General features: G+C 39.6%; 1 protein-coding gene across 7 annotated transcripts in view; it reads left to right on the forward strand.

Moving 5' to 3' along the window:
- PLEKHA5 (pleckstrin homology domain containing A5) overlaps positions 1-18795 on the forward strand; it is a 263161-nt gene that overhangs the window by 219756 nt on the left and 24610 nt on the right. For 5 of the 7 annotated variants that reach the window (XM_090043560.1, XM_090043559.1, XM_090043563.1 and 2 more), the window contains 4 exons: positions 5661-5741; positions 14576-14638; positions 17898-17978; positions 18112-18261. In XM_090043560.1, coding sequence (XP_089899686.1) covers positions 5661-5741; positions 14576-14638; positions 17898-17978; positions 18112-18261 — 375 coding nt within the window. The remainder of the gene's footprint in view (positions 1-5660; positions 5742-14575; positions 14639-17897; positions 17979-18111; positions 18262-18795) is intronic. The other 2 variants (XM_090043562.1, XM_090043564.1) reach the window with 1 other exon arrangement.

Genomic DNA, 18795 nt, shown 5'->3' on the forward strand with positions numbered 1-18795 from the left:
ACTCTTCCGTATGCTAATTAGTCCATTAAAATGACCCTTATTTTTAGGAGGGAAAATCCTAACGCTTGACATAAAATTGTTGTTGTGTATTTCCAGGCCATAGTTGCTTCTTATAACAACTTTAGTGACCTTGAGTGAACTTTAATCTCTTTGGGTTGCTACATGACAAGTATATATATAATTGCAGATTTCTTCTCTTAACTTGCATGTAATCTCCAAGTACAAATTTCATTAAACTCTCTTCTTGGAGCATAAAAGGACTCAAATCCTTTTATCATTGTTATCCCTTTACTTAGATGCAGGGAGTGTAGTACTTCGTCATAAAGACTGCACAGAATATTTCTTGTCTTAGATGCAAAACCTTATTCATGTATATATGCACAGATAGTGATTTGTGAGGACTATTGCAATAAAATATTTATGTTAGAAAATAGTTCTTTGATTGTCAAGAGCAAGTCAGGCTTTACCTGATTTCCTTCTCTGAGAGAGTGAATGGCTTTGTGGATAGAGAGGAAGCAATGATTCCTGTGGCATTCTAGTAAGTGAAGGAAATATATTCTAGATCAGTGGTTTTCAACCTTTTTTTTATTTGTGGACCTGTTTGGAAATTTCAAATGGAGTTACAGACCCATTTAAAAATTTCAAACAGAGGTGCAGACCTCTTTTGAATTGTAAGTGTGGGTATTCACATACTTTTGATTGTAGTAATCTTCCATGGCCCCCCCCAGACCATGGACCACTGCTCTAGATGAAACAGTTATAATGTGGATATATAACTTGTTGAATCATCAGTGTCACACTGGGAGGAAATATAGAGTGGGGTTCCCCAGGGGCTGGTCCTGGGTACAGTACTTTTCAGAATTTTCAAGAAAGTTTTGTAGGATGGAATTGTTGCAGATGAAACTAAGCTGGATGGGGTAGCAGACACTTTGGAGTGTAGAACTAGGATTCAGAATGACTTTGAATTGGGGACATGGCATGAAACAAACAGGAAGAAATTTGGACAAGTGCAAGGTACTACATTTCAGATGGATGATTAAATGCACAAACACTACCTAACTTGCAGTACTGCAGAAAGGGATTTGAGATTTATAGTAGACCACAAGCTGACTGAATCAAGAGTGTAATATTATTGCAAAATAAATCTAATAACACACAAGAATATATTAACAGGCAAATCCAGCAGTTTTTGTTCTCTAGTTAGCCCAGGTCAGGCTTCATGCAGAGTACTGTCCAGTTTTAAGCACTGAATTCCAAGGAGGAGGTGAATGAAGTGGGAAGAGGCCAAAGAAGAGCTGTAAGAGTGGTTAGAGATTTAGAGTTGGGAACACTTAGTTTGAAGATGAGACTGAGGGAGTTTTATGGTTCTTCAAATGCATGAATGATGGTGATAAACTTTTTCTTTGTCTGTAGAGGGAAGGACAAGAAGCAATAGGCTTTGCAATGAGGGAGATGTAGTTTGGATATCCTGAAGAACTTTGTAACTGTGGGAGTAGTAAGTGGACCAGAACAGTGATGTCCTCAGCACAATGGATGCTAAAGCTTCCCAGTGCAGAAAGTTGTTAAACAGAAAAAAATATTAAAATGTGGCCTAAGAGGGCAGTGAAAAAAGATAAATATCTTTTGGAAAGGGAATGAAAAAAATCTCTTAGTTGATGTTCCTTGACATTTGCCAAAGTCTAGTTACATTAGCAGTGTTCCTCTGTATTCCTTGGCTTTATAACATTGAATGAAATATATAAAGCAAGTACAAAAGTTAAAGTAAAAATAAACCGGTTTGAAGGAAGATAGAGCTGTCTCTTGGAAATAACAGGCAGTTCAAAGGTAGGACTGGTAGATTCTCCTCAGAATTTTTCTTGTTTCTTGATCTGTGATGGTCTCAAACTCTCTTGGCCACCCCAGTGCTGGATCTGAATTCCTCAGAGGTGACCATCTGCAGGGAGTAGTGATGGTTAATACTACTGATGCTCGCCCTTTTCTGCTGACACGCATCCTCTACAGGGCTCCGTACCCTGGATAGCGGTGGCTGGGTTCCACTCACCCCGCTCCTGAATTCCCAGCCCTTCTAAGAACCCTACAAGCCAGATGTGACACAGCTCCACAGGTTGGATCCAGCCTGCAGGCCATACGTTTGACACTCCTGCTTTGTGACATCAGGCAGCTGACTAATTCACTTTGTTCTTCAGCTTATGTTTGCAAAACATCTCAATTAATATTTGTAAAGAACTCTGAAATCCTTAGATAAAAGACACTATATCAGGGGTAGGCAACCCCTGACATGAGTGCCAGAGTGTGGCACACAAAGACATTTTACTTAGCACGTGTGTCTTGGAGTGGATGGCAGAAAAGGGGCCAGGGATGTGCTTCCACAACAAGGATTGGGTCCCTCGCAACTCCCTGTCAATCTGCCACTGGCACACCAACATCTTAAAAATCAAGGTTGCGGGTGTTTTTGGCACTCTGCCCAAAATGTTTGCCAACTCTTGCACTATATAAATACTTTATTTGTTATGAAACATAAGACTAGAAGGACCTTCCTAATCCAGCTTCATTGTTCACTGGAAACCATTTGTTCAAAAGGACCCACAGGAATGTCCTTTCTATCTCCTTTAGCCCATGCTAGCTACAAAACACCCTGTGGTTTATAGCACAGTTGCTGAGTAAAATATTTTCTTTGTCGCTCTGTAAGAGAATTTGGATTTATTTGACAAATAATGATTTTTTGGAAATGAGGGGGAAAATCAGAAGCACGCTGCGTGGTACCACCATATTTTCAGGTAATTGTATATGGGTGGATTAATGTTTACAAAAATGGCAGAATGAGGTGGAGCACATGTCATATCACTGCTTGACCATTAATAAAGATCTGATTTGTTTGTTAGCCATATTTTTTTTTCTTGGGGATATTAAATCATAATTGTGGTTCTTTTGTGAAGGCTTTTTGATCCGTAATTTGTAGTGCTAGGCACAATATTTAATTGCCTATATTTGATCCTCAAGGGCATTAAAGATTAAAATTGCTATTGAATAACAATTACCTTCACGTTGAATTTTTGGGTGTAGTGTTAAGCTAAAAGTAAATAATATAGAAGGAGTTGAGTCCATCAAGGCAGAGCTGAATTAGAGCAGTCTAGTTGAGGATAATTCCCTTTCATGGAATTATAGCCCACACCAGGAAGACTGGTGCTGCTGCTGGCCCCAGCCAGCAGTGGCAGCATGCTGTCATCCTGCATGCAGATCTGGAGGCCCACGCTCCCTGGGAGAGCTGCAGGGCTGTGGCAATCTCTTCCTGGGGAGTGCAGGCCCCCGGATCTGCACGCAGGCTTACGGCAGGCTGCTGCTGCTGCTGCCGCCTGGAGCCAGCAGCAGCACGAGTCTTCCTGGCACTCAGCATGGGCTGCTCTGGGCAGACTCAGGTGTTGCCGCTGCCCCAGCCAGCTGCAGCAGCCTGCTGTCATCCCATGTGCAGATTCAGGGGTCTGCTCCCCTCAGAAAGAGTCTGGCACAGCTCTGCAGCCCTCCCAGGGGGCACGGGCCCTCAGATATACATGCAGGATGACAGCAGGCTGCCTCTGCCAGCTAGGGCCAGCAGCAGCACCAGTCTTCCTGGCGCTCAGTGCAGGCTGTGCCAAGCGCTGGTCCCAGCCAGCAGCAGCAGCCTGCTGTCATCCTGCATGCAGATCTGGGGACCCGCACCCCCCAGGCAGAGTCTGCATGGCCCCACAGCCCTCATGGGGAGCGTGGGTCCCCAGATCTGCATGTGGGATGACAGCAGGCTGCTGCTGCTGGCAAGTGATATGAGGTTTGCTTTGAACTGTTTGAGATTCAGCTTCCTAGAAAACCCTGCAGCTATCTCCTTGAAACTTGGCAGGCATCATGCCCTCAGAAGTGGCTACTATCCCTGAATATTCATCCAAATCAGGCAAGAAATGACAAAGTTATAGGCATTTTCATGATTCCCTATTATAGCCTATGAGCGAAACATTGAAACGCGTCGAAACAGTGAAACAGTTTAGACAAAGTGAAACAAAACAGTGCTTCAAAACAGCAAAACAAAACATTGTCCCTTTGAAACAGCAAAACTGAAATTGAAATGAAATGGTGCTGTTTCGCACAACCCTAAAAAAAAAACCTCTTTCAAAATGCATATCTGTGATTTTGGACAAAAAGCTAAAAACTTCTGAATATTTCCATACAAAATTCCACTCTATTCAAAGTTTTTTATGAGAAGGAGATATTTCTTGGCCAGATTTTAAGAACTCTCCCAGTATGCCGGATATAAGACAATTTAAGCCACTTATTTTTTAATATATGGCCTACAAGTATTAATATTTTATATTGAAAATGTATTTATAAATGTGTTAATATTTTAATGTATTAATATTGTGAATGCCAGATTCTGCAAACACCTTCTTAATTGATCGCAGAACCTGTTTTAAACAATTGCACTACTGTCAATAAGCACATACCATTTATGGTTCAAACATGGCAGAAAATGTCTAACCTAGCTGAAATGCGCCAGAGACCGTTTAACACACCCCCCCCCACACACACACACACACGGAGCTGGGCAAATACAGTGACTAATATGATAATAAAGAGCATGTGTGTATGTACGCACGCACTCACAGACTTTATTTTCATATAGAAAGAACACTGCAAGATGCAAGATTGCATTGTTCTGTTAGGGTTGGGAAGTGCTGTTATAGACAGTAGTTCTCAACCTTTTTCCTACTGAGACCCATTTGCCAAGATCAATAACTTGTCCTGACCTACATTCCTCTGGCCCTGCTGGTGTGCGACCCACAGTGCCCTGCCCCACCTCCCTTGTTGCAGCCTCGGCACCTGGCCACCTTCTCTCAGTGCCAGAACTGGCCATGCCCCTAGCAGCCTCTTGCAAGCTGGAACGCTGCCAGTCTGCAAGGGAAATCCGCACTTTCACGCTTTTTTCTGGTGCGGGCTCGTGACCCTTAGAACTATTCTTGTGACCCACTTTTCGGTCACAACCTGGGTTGAGAAATGTTGCTATGGACCATTGTAAACTTCAGTTCAATGCCTGTGAAGACTTAGATTCTCAAAATGTGTATTGAAAGGATATAGTCAACATTTTGCTCTTGAGAAACTGTATCAACAGGTTTTTCAGATAAGGATTTGGATGTTACTTGTAGTGTATTTGTTTGTGCTTTAAATTATTGCAAATCTGGCTGCTTTGGTGGGGGGGATTGTTTTGGTTTGGGTTTTTGTCTTTTCTGTTGTTTTTTTGTGTGTTAAAGTGTCGTACATGGTTTGGCCACTCCGTATTTTGTCCATTTTCCCCTGATGTTTACCGTTTGGTATTTAAGGTTTTTTTGGTGAAACATCTGAAGTAATTAGACTGATTTAATAACACAAACGACAATGGAAATAATGCAGCTTTTATGAAATATTCGTACATTTAAAATCTTCTGGTGTTGTCTTGCCAATATGAACTTGATGTTACATATGTTTTTCAAATGTTTATTTTTGTTAAACGATGCAAACAATAAAAGCATAGGATAAAATGTAAACTACTGCATTATTAGAAAAAAAATAAAGTAGAGGCTATATTTACAGTGTCGTCTTTCAAATCTAGCCATGCTGTAAACTGATGTTTGCTGTATGCTCCTCCTGATTTGAAATAGATGAAAGAGAATGAACCTTTAATCACCATGGTTCACACTATGATTGAGAACTCGGCGCTAAGACCCCAACTGTACCAGCAAGTAAGGTCTTGGAAAGTGAATGAAATTGCTTTACCATCTGCGAAAATTTTCTTCAGTGACAGTTTTTGGTTGTTTCTCAGATTTACCCATAACATTGGTGTTTCTCTTATTTATTTTGGAAAACCACAAGTCATCCATGCTTTATTAAATGCTGCAGTATTGTTAGCATGGCTTTTGCTGAACGTTTGTCATTGAGTATTAAGTGTACCCTTTTGGATAACTTTCTGTCTAGAATTTTACACCAGTTGATGTCTTATTAGATGTCCAGTAAATTTGTTAAGTATTCAACAAGCTTACAGCACTTGTCTAGCATGGTTCTATGCAATTAGTTTTAAAAGATGCTTCTTTATTTTGATTATTACAAAAGCATGCCAATGATGTTTACCTGGTTATTTATGGCATTTTTTTACATTCTAGGAAGTGGATTTACAATTGTTTTGTTTGCACTTATTTAGCTTTTAGCTTTTGGAGGAAAACAAAGATCAAACTAGCTTTGATCTGGAGATTGTAGATCCAAAATACAGTGTTTGTTAACAAAGTCACAGCAAACCTAACAGAGTGTATACTTCTAGAATATGTAGTCATGGCAGTCGTGGGTCTGGCGAGACATCAAGAAAAGGAAATGTGCTGAATGGAAATATGACATAGTATTGATACTTGCATAGACTTATGAGCATGGCCAATATAAATCTGTCAGCACTGCGGGTTTTATGTGCATGTGAGTTTTGCTGCACAATTTCTATTGTATCTAAAAACATTATTGTTTTAAAGAAAAATATAGCCCGAGCCACACCAATCATTTTTCTTACCTAAATGATTGAGATTTTGACAGGTAATGAGGTATAAAAATGTCTCACTGCCAGACAAAAGAGAATATATTTGTTCGGTTCCTTCAAATTTGGAGCTTAGGCAAGCATGGGTATAGTTATAAAGTTGTCTGACTAAAAGGGAGAGACTAGTTTCACTCCACAAAATAGGCGGATGAAATTTATGCAATTTCACTATAATGTTGGTCTGAGGTGTGTGTGTGTATTACTTTAAATTAGCATATTATAAATCAGCTCCATAGTGTAGATTATATCTGGCATTCTGTTAACTGCCCTTAAGGTGAAGAGGAAGTGCTTAAAAACTCTAGAGACTCTTGACTGAAACACTGACATACATTCAAGTTTTCTAGGAAAATGTCTTCCACCTACATGTGCCAAAAAGGAAATCTTAATATGGAATCTTGAAGGAAGGTTCTAGGATCAGAGTGGGAGAGTGAGGGTGCCTTCAGGCCTTAAATAAATGAGTTTAAAAAAAAAAAAAAGCTGCCCCCCACTGCTGTGAATCTTTCAGCAAACATTATCAGAATTTTCAGAATGTTGTATAGCTGGCTAAAAATAATCCATTTCAGTTTTTAAAACCATTTTTGGATATGAAAAATACTGTTTCACAATTGAAATTGAATTAACGTCTTTCTTTTGACATCCTTGTCTGTAAAGCTATGAATGTGAAGGGTCATGAACATTGAATACACTTTTGTCACTAGAGAGATGGTCCCTCCAGATCTCTGTGTTTGAGATGTTGGCAGGCTAGTACCAGGGAAAGTGTGTACTGCATAAAGAAGGGACTGTCACTTTTTTCACAGTGAGCCATTCTACGTTTCCTTTAGAAAATTCAGATGGAAGAAATAAAATACCAACCAGCTTGCCAGGGTAGACAAATATCAATGATTTAAAAAAAGGGGGGGCGGTTGGAGGGGTTGTTTGTTTAAACAGGATTTATTTTAAATTGCGTGTATTGTTCCTTTTTTTAATAATTTTATTTATAATGAAATTTTGGAATTATGGCAAGCTAGAGTAGGACCCGAAGTGATGATAATTAATTAGAATAGTTTAAATTTAAAAATACTCTTCAAACAATTTTTTTAAAGTCCCACTTATCTGGGGGAAGTCACTGGCAAAACCAGTTTGTTCAATTGATAAATTAGCTTCTGATAGCTTCAGTTTTTATGCAGGTGCATAGATGTATTGGGAATTGAAAAAGCAGAAAAGCTTGTTTTCCTTCTCCAGTCTTTAATTTAAAGCTGTGTTTGAGGTGCTATAATCTAATTACCAACTGCTAAAGGATATGGTCAGCAGTAACAATTAATTTAACTGACTAGGTAGAGACCAAGGTTTCTTTAATGAATCAGTTTCAAATATAAAACCTGTTTTGATAAACAGTTCTAATCCCTCCAACATATTTAACATTGCTTTATTTAATTAGAAAAAAAGAAAAAATACTGATTTTTGTGTATTTTAATGAATTTCAGGTTTTCTTTAAAGGTAACTCAACATACCTCATGAGTTAAATAAAAAATTACTAAATAAGTATCATTCACCAATTTCTAGCAGTAGAATGTATAAACCAAGGATCTGAATAAAAGGCATCAGAGTAAATGTGTGTATAGTTACCCAGATTTCTGTTGCATCCTCCCTGTTAGCAAAAAAAGTACCAAATTTAATGTAAAAGCTATATATAGTTGCAAATCAACATCTCAGTGGTTATCAGCCAGTGAAAAACTGCACATTAAGAAAATAGTTGAAAAATATAACTGCAAGATGGAATTAAAATTGATTTTTAAATAAAGATGTCTTTCTTGTTGATTTTAAATTAAAATTGGTGATTTAAATTCATCTACTCTTCAGCTTCCCATTCTCTGCTGTTTGCTGTGCTAGAAATAATCAGGCTCAATGTATTTAACCAGTACCATCAATGCTTACTCAGAAAACCAAAAACCTGGGGAATGCTTAGTTTTAGTCTAGCAACTTGTGCCCATCTCTAGACCAATTGGCCTTTTCTGCATGTTAAGTAAGAAATGCTATGTTACCTAACAGGGATCCTGTTGGTGGAATAGAACTTTTTTTTAAAAGCCATAATATTTGGAACAGCTCCTAATGCCAAGTTTGCATATTACTTATTTTAAGTAACACAAAGGATTTGAATATTAATGATTTACAGTATTTTATTGAATAATGTGGACACCAAAGGGGAAGGAAAAAAATCTGGGTAAAATGAGATGACAACTGCCTAATGTCAGGACACGTTTGTTCTTGATACATTTGGAAACATGTTTAAAAACAGATCTTTGTATTCTGCTTTTCCAGAAGACAGAAGGACCTCAGTTTGCTAGTGGTCACCACTCTCACAAATTAAACATGATTTTGGGCTCTTAGATTTTGAACTTGCTGTTTATAAATATTTATATTCTTATTTGGGCTGCAGCTGATTTTTTTTTCCTTCTTTTGAAATGCTGCATCTGTTTTATTATGTAAAATACAGTTTTAAATTACCTACCTGGTGCTTAATGAAGCTGAATCATAGCATATTGTTGCTACTACTAAGGATGTAGTCTTGTTGCAGCTCAATTACAACTGAAGAAACCGCTGAATATGCATAGGCAGCTTTGGCCATGTACAGGCATTACTTTTCCCCTAGGAGAATAGCTGTTCTGGTAGAAGTGTCAAGTGTACAAGCATTCATTCAATTTCTGCCAGGGCAAACATGTCCATTCCTTGAGAGAGATCTTCCAAGTGTCGGGCTGCAAGATCTGTGAGAGAGTTTCTCAAGAGTGAATACTTGTAAGGTCCCCTCCCCCAGTCTGGTCTGGGACAGGGGTGAAGAAGCAAGGCAATGCTCCCTGCACTTACCTAGGCCAAGGACTGCCCAGTTAGGAGAAAGGTAGATAGGCATTGTCCCACTGGTCCTGTCACTGCTGGACCAGTCAGTACCCCCTCTGGAACCCGTCGCGTAATGCCCCCTTAGCCCATTCCCCTGATTAGGATCCCTATTCTGTGGAGCAGCCAGAGGGTTTTGCTGCACTGTTCAGTCTGCTCAATTCTAGGGATGTAAATATCGATTAAATAAATATATGTTTATATGTTAAATGATTAAGTGGTTGGTGCAGGGATGGGGACGGGCGCAGCAACACTGGGCTCCAGCCCATGGCTCTGTAAAGTCGGTCAGGCCAGTGGTGCCTTTGTGCTGAGTCCTGGGGCGGGGGGGGGAATGTTGAGCCCCAGTGCCTGCCCTGCTCCACCCTGCCATAGAAGAGGGGCTGCAGTCACCAGCCCCAAGCAGTGTGGGGGGAGGGGGTCAAAGCAGCCCTGCCTGGCAGGCAGCATAGCCCAGGCAGTCCCAGGGGGCAACAGCCAACGAGGGACTTTAGCCACTGATTCACAGTTTCCCTGTACCAGCTGCAGCAGGGGAGGAATGAGCTGCCTCCCTGGCAGGGCTGTGCAACCTGCCTCTCTACTCTCCCCTCCCTCCTGTGCTCCTGCACCTGGCCCGAGGAAGCCTCATGCCAGTGGCTGCAGCCCCGTGCTAGCTGCTGCCATCTAGGGCTTCCTGGGCTGTGCTGCCTGCCAGAGCTCAGGAAGCCCCAGTGCACAGCTTCCTGGGACCAGCTGTAGCAGTGAAGGAGGGAGGGGAGAGGAGGGAAGCAGCCAGCGAGGGTCTTTACCAGCCCACTGCAGCTGCTGGCGTGCTGCAAGGGGGGGAGCAGGCAACCCCTCTCTTCCTCCGGCCTCCCTTCTCTATCCCCCTTTCTCCTCCCCTCCCACCCTCTCTCTGTCCATAGAGTGTAGCTATTAAGTATTAGTTACCCCTCTTGTTCCTCTCTCTCTCCCTTCCTCCTGCCCACCCTGCCACCTTCTGGTTCCTGCTGCAGCACCACAGGACTTCCCTTCCCTCCCTCCCTTCCTAAACTGCACCATGTCTCAGGCTAAACCATAACCAGTAAGCTAGACCTGGTTATCACTGAGCTGATTGGTTAAACAATTGGTTAACTGTTCACTTCCTTGATCCATTCCTAAGTATAAAAGGTGCACTCAGAGATAAGGCCAAAGCAGAGAAGCTAAATAAACTTTTTGCATTGGTTTTTACTGAAGGGTATGTTGGAGAAATCCCCACACTGGGTCAAAATCGATAAAGTTAACACTAATAAATTACCAGGACTAAATGTTTTTACTTGCAAGCCCTGAAAGAATTGAAATGGGATATTGCAGCACTATTGGTAGTTGCAGGCAACCTTTCATTACAAATGGACTGTGTGCAGGAGGACTGGTAGGTTACCATCCTAAGACCCATCTCAGAAAAGGATTCCAGAGGCGGTCCTACAGATCAGTGAGTTGCTTGTATCCCTGGTAAGTTGCTGGAATGTATAATAAAGAATAAAAGCATCAGTGACATGGACAACTATGATAGGCACTGGGGAAAAGTCAGAATTTTTTTTTTGTTTTTGTCTTTTAAGGGAAAATCCTTCCTTGCCTATCTGCTGGAGTTTTTTAGTATGTTAACAAGCATGTGGACAAAAGGGATCTAGTTGACATAATTTATTTGGGTTTTCCAAAGGCTTTTGAGTAGACCTCTCTCCAAAGTCTCTTAAGAAATACAGCTTGCCACAGGATTGGGAGAGAGGTTATTTCATGGGTTGAGAGGTGGTTCAAAGAATGGAAGGAAAGGGTGGACCTAAATGGTCACTTTTCAGGATGAAGGAAGGTCAGTGGCATGAAAGTCAGGCTTTGGGCTGGTCCCAGCTTTGTTTAACGTTTTTATGAATGAGCTGGAAAAGGGAGTGCACAAAGAAATCTCAGATTGACTCTCACAGTGATGGTGAGGAGCTGCAGAAAGATCTCACAAAGCTAAGTAAGTGGACAAAAAAAGTGGCAGATAAGTTCACCATTGACAAGTGAAAGGTAAGGTACATGGGAGTGAGGTGGGTAAACACCCTCAACAATATTACATAATGCTGGGCTGTGAACTAGGTGTTACAACTCATTTTGCGTCATTCCAAAAATATCAGCTAAGTGTGCAATGGTGACCGAAAAAGCCAGTTAAATATTAGGCACTGTTAAGAAGGGCCTCCATCATTTAGATGATGATGAAGACAAAATGGAAAGCGTACTCGTGCCATTCTGTAAGTCCATGGTGCCCCCACAGTTTAAATACTGTTTGCAGTTCTGGTCTGCATATCTCAACAAGGATGTAGTAGAATTTAAAGAGAAACAGAAGGGCCATCAAAATTATTAGGAGTATGGAGCAGCTGCCAAACCAGAAAAAGACTAAGACTCTGGACAGGCATTACATTTGTAGTGCTAAATATGCATTTGTGGCACTACCAAAAATAAATATACAGCCCTTCGAAAGGAGTGCTTGCAGACGAAAAAGTACCCATCCTCTTTCGCTATGGGCTGGAGAGCTGGCCTGAGAGAGAACTTTGTCACTCTCCAGCAACAGGGCTTGAACACCTCTACGCTCCCAAAACACTACGTTTTTGCAGTGTTTTGAAGTGCAGAGACACTTTGTAGCACTACAAATGAATGTCTGTCTATACTCTAAAAAGAGAACTGTTATTCACCAGATCCCAGAATACTAGAACTAGGATACACAAACTGAAATTAGGAGGAGACAGGTTTAAAACTAAGAAGAGACTATACTTTTTTACACAGTGCGTAGTTAACTTTTAGAACTTGTTGCCACAGGAGGTTGTAGAGGCAGATAGTATAGCCAAGTTAAAAAAGGGATGAGATAAATTCATGGATAAGTGCATTAATAGCTGCTAAAGAGAGCAGTAGGGATGTATACTTTGACATCCCTATACAGGTGTTGGATGTCGGAGAGGATATGCCAGGATGGATCATTAGGTATACCCCGTGCACATGCTCTCCCTCTAAAGCATCAACCATTGTCACTGTTGGAGATGTGATAGTGGATTAGTGCCAACTTTGGTCTAACCCAATATAGCTCTTAAGAGACTATTTTCCAATGTTGTCCAAAACTGACTAGCAGATTTGTTGAACCCTTGAATAAGTGCTGCATTGTCAGTGATGAATGAAGGGCTTAGTTTAATACTAGATTCTTTAAATATGAAGTAAATGTAAATGCTGCAGTATTTTCTTGTGTGGAGGTAAAATGATTGGCTGCCTGTTGCGATAACACATTATGTAGTGTAACACTAATAAAAGACCATAAAGGAGTAGGACACTTTCAGTGTTGTTTTTAAAATTTAGAAGAGTTTGAATAAGACATATTAATAGTTTTGAAGTACATAGTATATCTCCTCAAAAATGCATTTTGATTTTTCCAAAAACTTACTGTATTTTGGAAGTGGGAAGTTGCCCCATAAACCTATTTTAGGCGGAACTGTAATTAAGATTGAGCTGCTGCCAATACAAATAGTGAACTTTTAAGCTTTTAAAAAAAATTACATTATGTATAATTCCTAAGTGTTTGGGAAATATAAATTTGGGGTTTTAAAGGTAGACAAACATCCCTGTTGCATTTCATGGAAATAATCTGCAGGTAAGATTTTTATCTGTAATTTGAGAGGATTTGGCCAGATTTCTATTGACCATGTTTATGAGCACTGTCCTTTTAAAATATTTCCATTCTTCAGGGGTTTTTTGTCAGAAAGATGGAATCTATAATTAGGGGGGATTTTTAAAAAAATATGGTTTCTGAAGTGTTAAGGGTTAACTATATTTAAAAAAATAAAATATTTCTTGTGGTGCTGTGGCTTTTGTATTCTGGTGCTCATTTTCATTAAATGTTCATTTCAAAGAAACTTATTGCGTGGTCTTAATGCACTATCCGTACTTTTAAATTGTCACCAGATGCATTTGCATGAGGTATGTCTTGAAATGAAACACTTAAGTCTTTTGAAGATTTATTGTATGTTCAAAATGCTTGTTTGGTTTAACCCTCCCCTGAGCTTTGCATTCATAAATGTCCTTTAAAGTCAAATTAGGCTTTAACGGTTTCTTTCCTGCTCAATTAAGATCTATACATGCCACAAATCAAATAATGTATGTATTGGGAGAAAAAAATATGTTGGAAATAGAAAAATAAACATTTTTTTAGTATTAACTAAAATAGTAGATAAGATGTTTGCTACAGTTACACAGTAGCTAATGTAATAGAAAATAAGTATTCTAAAACAGGTATATAAATGCATTGTGTTATATTTTCCCCTTTAAATATTTTAAAGAATTTCTGGTTGGTGGTCAATCTAGATTATAAAAATGGCAAGAAGCTAGTATGCTGACCATTCCTTCTCAGACTGCCCTGAAGATCCCTTGCATTGCTGACTGGCATGACAGTGGCAGCCTTTGTAAGCAATAAGTTTGCCTGTCTCAGTACAAGAACTAGGAGGGTACCCCTTTAGAGCCATTGTTGAAGTGCTGTGAACACTGTTTAGAAGAGCAGAGGAAAAAGTATGTGTTGGGAGATGAAGTCTACCCATAATTCAGAAGCAGTTTTTTCGATACACATACCGTATGTGCTAGAAATCAAAATCTGTTCTTAGATGCTTTGGTACAAGCCTGAGACTGCTCCAGTCCCACTGGAATATCAGAGCAGAATACATGGCAGTATTTAGACTGCACTTATGAAAAAGTACATAGTCATATATAATGGCACATGGAGCTTTAATTAGGTATAATTTTGACAACTTCACAGCTCATGCCTGATTACAGTGACTGTCAGAATCCAGGGCTTACCTTGCCAAAGAAGTATGAATGTTTAAAAAACTTCACACAAGTTCACAGTTTGTTTTGATTAGAAAGCTTTACTACCTGGATTAGTTATGTGATATAATTTTCTCCTGAAAATGTATATGCGACATTCCATGAAGTACCTTACATAACTAAGAGTTAAATGTTGTGTAGTGGCTAAAACTGTGCAGTCATGCATCATGTGTTTGGCTTTCAAGTTAAAGTTGATTCTATTGTATTAAAATTTGAGCTGAACAGCATTTTCATTTTCTTCATTCCAATGAAGTTGTTTTATGGCTATATTCTTCTTCTTTATAGTTGACACAAGAAGAGTGTAGGGGGACACTATACAAATATAGATCTGAAGAGCTGGATATCGATGTAAGTATTTGTATTTTTGCTCTTTCTCAGAGCCACATTGGTGTTGTTTTTGCTTAATTATATTAGTGTTGTGACTTTAGTTTCTACCCAGAATGTAACATTTCGGTATGAAAATAATGTAGGGATCCATTAGTATTAAGTGGTGAAAATAGAAGGGAAGGGAAATTCTCTGGTTTTCAAAGGTGGTCAAGATTTTAACGTTTTGTAACCATTGTGTCTTGGGCTGAAATTTTCCATGTATTGAATCTGTCCAAAAGTGAATTGCTTTTGGATGTTTAAGCAAGGAAAAGCCCATCGTTATATTTCAATATATAGGGTTGGAATAGTACCGCTACTACTCTTCGTGGATGTCATGTATGTACTTTCACTTCAACAGGGTTAAAGGAAAAATGGCTGAAGTTTTAAAACTGAAATTTCAGGTAGACAGTAATGAATTTGCTAGGTATTAAAATGACTGATTTTTTTCCCCTAAAAAGTTATCAATTCTAGATTTGCAGATGGCGCACACAAGCTAGAAACAATCTTATAGGTGTGCCTGAAAAAGAATTGCCTAGTCACACATGCTTAGTCCACCTCAGCGTAGATTTAAGGGACTTAGCAGTTCCACAGGAAAAAGAAATGTTGCATGGAGTTTACCAACTCTGCAGTCCATTAGGCCAAGTGGTTCCGGATTTCTTTCTTTTCTTTACCCCTTTGTTAAAGGGAAACAAAACTAAATCTTAGAAATTAAATGCTAAAATAGCTGTTAGTGCAACATTAGTGTGTTGCTTTAAAAGCATAAAAACCCCCGCAACGTAAACATGGTAGTGTTTTATATTCTACAGTTTATTATCTAAACTTCAAGATCTAAGGAGTATTTATATTTTAAAAGTGTATTCAGTTACTGCTACTTATGCCTTAAAAATCATTTCCTTGAGCAAACAGATGTATAAGATAGGAAAATTTGTATTGTTGCAGGCACATTAACTTCACTATTTTCTGACATTTGTACAGTTAAAAACCAGAACTTAGACAATGCGTTTGCACAGGATTTTTTTCTTGTTTTTGTTAAAAAGAAAAGTGCAAAAGTGGCCTGACACAAACGTAAAGTTCTCTATTCAGTGAACAGAAAGTTAGAAGCTAAATACAGTATGAATATGTCCTGGCCAATTCAACCATGTGTACACTCCTTGTAGAAGGTTTTGTACAGTAGCATGACTAGGGTGGGCACCAGCAGCATCTCGCAGCACTTCACACTCCAGCTGTCCTATGCTTAGCAGCATCTCTGTCCAGTGCCTCTAATATTGGGGATGCCGTATTCCCTAGATTCTAAGTCATAAAGAAAAATTCTGTATATGTCATTGTCTAACAAGAAAGACTGGCTAAAACAAGAGTGGTAACCAACCTGCAGCATGCATGCCACAAATGGCCAGGGCAGTCTGTGTGTGTGGCTTGCAGCAGATTAGGGAGCAGAAAAACAGATCAGCAGATCAGGCAAGGGAAGAGGATCAAAGTGGTACTCAGGGAGGTCATGGGGCTTAATTTACAGCACACTGCTGAAAAGGTTGGTCCCTTGGGAGACCATATTGAAAGCCTTTTTAAAATCCAAGTGTATGACATCAGCCGTATCTCCCACATCCAAGTAGTTTGTTATTTGATCATAAAAGGAGGTTGGTCATAAGGTTGGTCAGACACAACCAGCCTGCAACGAAACCATGTTGATTATCCTTCAGAATCATGCCTTCTGCCAGTCTCTTGCAAATGGACTTCTTGATAAATTTTCCCCAAATTTTATCCGGTATAAAGGTTAAACTGACCAGCCTATAGTTTCCCAGATCCTCTCTTCTCCCCGTCCTAAAGCTTGGCACCACATTGGCCTCTTTCCAGTCTTCCAGGACCTTTCCCAAGCATCATGAATCTTCAAATACCTTTCCCAATGGTCCTGGTTTTTTACCTTAAAAGTCAAAAAATTATTACGCTACATGTTTACACAGATTTTACAAAAAATCGACTGGCATTTCATTTGCAAACAAAAATATATCTCATTGGGGGCAAGGTTGGGTGTTTCATAAGATAAAGGTTTCTCAGTTGGTTACATGTACAAAAGATTGTATTTGATCCTAAAATTTATCAAATTTCATTCCAGGAAGTGTGAGAATCTTATGTACCTATATATGTGGACAAGCATAGACATCATAACTGACTAGAGACTTTTTGTGCCTCTGCTAGAATCCTTGTGTCTGTATAGTGGGAGCTTCTTATTATTGATAAGGCTATCAAATATATATTTAAAGAGCTAATATTAGACTTAAAATGGAAAACAGATCCAAACTTAAGAGAAGCTGCTACCTTCCAGAGCACACCAGCAGCAGAAGTTCAGAACTCTGCATATATTCTAGTCATTGCCTGCTTTGCAAGCCAGATAATCTGTCTATTGTAAGAGTAGTCCCAAATATGGATTTAATAGAATCAGGGTCAGAATAGAAACCTGCAAGGCTCCCACACTAGCACATTTGGCATTGTTAAGGAAGTGCAGCTGCTCAAAACCACCTTCTGAAATACAGGACAGGAAAGAATGGATCTGGTAAATAGTGTCTACCCCAACCAAGTCTGGAGGTGGGTTAAAAAGAGTATGAGTGACTGTAGTGAAACTTGCTGGCAGATCTAAAAGATTTAGCTGTGCAATAACTAGTTTCTGCATTTTCATCCATGCTGTTTGAAATTATAGTACAGTATAACCTCATAAATCCCGCATCCTTGGGACCTAGCACCTGCCGGAAATGTGAAAATTCTGGATTTTTGGAACAGCCGCCACTTTTTCTCCCCCCCACCCCTCCCTCCACTTCGCAACCACCTGCCGCTATTCCCCCCGCCCCCTTTGGATGCAGAGGGGGAAGCTTGCACACAGCGGCTGCCACTACCATCTACCACCCTGTGCTGCCACTCTGCATGCGGCCACTGCTCCGGGACCGGCCACCACTACTCCCCGATGCAGTGTATTTTTAAAAAGGGCCAGATTTTTGAGAATTCCGGAATTTTGAAAACCAGATTTATGAGATTATACTGTATTACTTTGTGTTACAAAGAGCCTTTCAGAGGTTCTCAGGGTACTTAAAAAAATTCAATGCTCTGGCTCATGACACATTACAATTAAAGATATAGTAATAACAGTACTTCACATAGTTTGTATCAAGTCATTCTGGAACATGTATTTTTGATCATAGGTTATATGAAAAAATAATAGTGGTTCTATTTGCAACTTTCTTCTTTTATAACCTAGGCTAAGCTTAGCCGATTATGTGAACAAGATAAAGTTGTACAAGCACTGGAAGAGAAACTTCAGCAGCTACACAAGGAGAAAGTAGGACAATTATGTTTATTACCTAATGTGGCTATTATTTTACATGCTTATTATCAGAACACTGATAACTGAAGTAAAAAGAAAATCAACTCAATGATGCAGAACATTAAAATAATTCTTTTTATTATAATAGTACACGCTTGAGCAAGCTTTGCTATCAGCCAGTCAAGAGATAGAAATGAATGCAGATAATCCAGCCTCCATACAGAACGTTGTTTTACAGAGAGATGACTTGCAGAATGGACTGCTTAGTACGTGCCGAGAAGTATCTCGAGCTACTGCAGTAAGTAATACATTTTAGCCAGTAAAGCTCAGTGACATGCTAACTGATTTCTCTTTCTGTTGATACTTTTTTAATTGTACTGTCTGCAGCCTTAAATAGTTCTCCATTTACCTCCAGCTTCCTGTGGGGCAGCTGGAATAGATGGTCTTTTAATACAGTTGACAGAGGGTTGTTTCTTTCTTACTTTTTTTAGAAGGGGCAAATACATAGTAGCTTTCATTTTTTGAGGTTAAGAATTGATTGCAAAGCAAACTGTAGAATGACAGGGATTTTCTCAGATACTGCATTTAATTTATATTTTTCAGTGATGATATCATATTGGTACATATTAACATACAATAGACACAGCCAGAGAACCTCTCCATTCACAGGCAGTTCTCTTTCTTTAGGTTAAAAGATCAGTTGGTACTACACTACTCTGCTGCCTGAGTTTGCCAGCCTGATTCCTAGATCAGGGCTGTCCAACAGGCAGCCCATGAGCTGTATCTATACCTCAAGGGGTTAACTCATGTTGTGTGGGCTCCAGGTCCAGGC

The sequence above is a fragment of the Crocodylus siamensis genome, chromosome 4 (genome assembly GCF_052110815.1).
Source record: "Crocodylus siamensis isolate JL-2025a chromosome 4, ASM5211081v1, whole genome shotgun sequence".
Lineage (NCBI taxonomy): Eukaryota > Metazoa > Chordata > Crocodylia > Crocodylidae > Crocodylus > Crocodylus siamensis.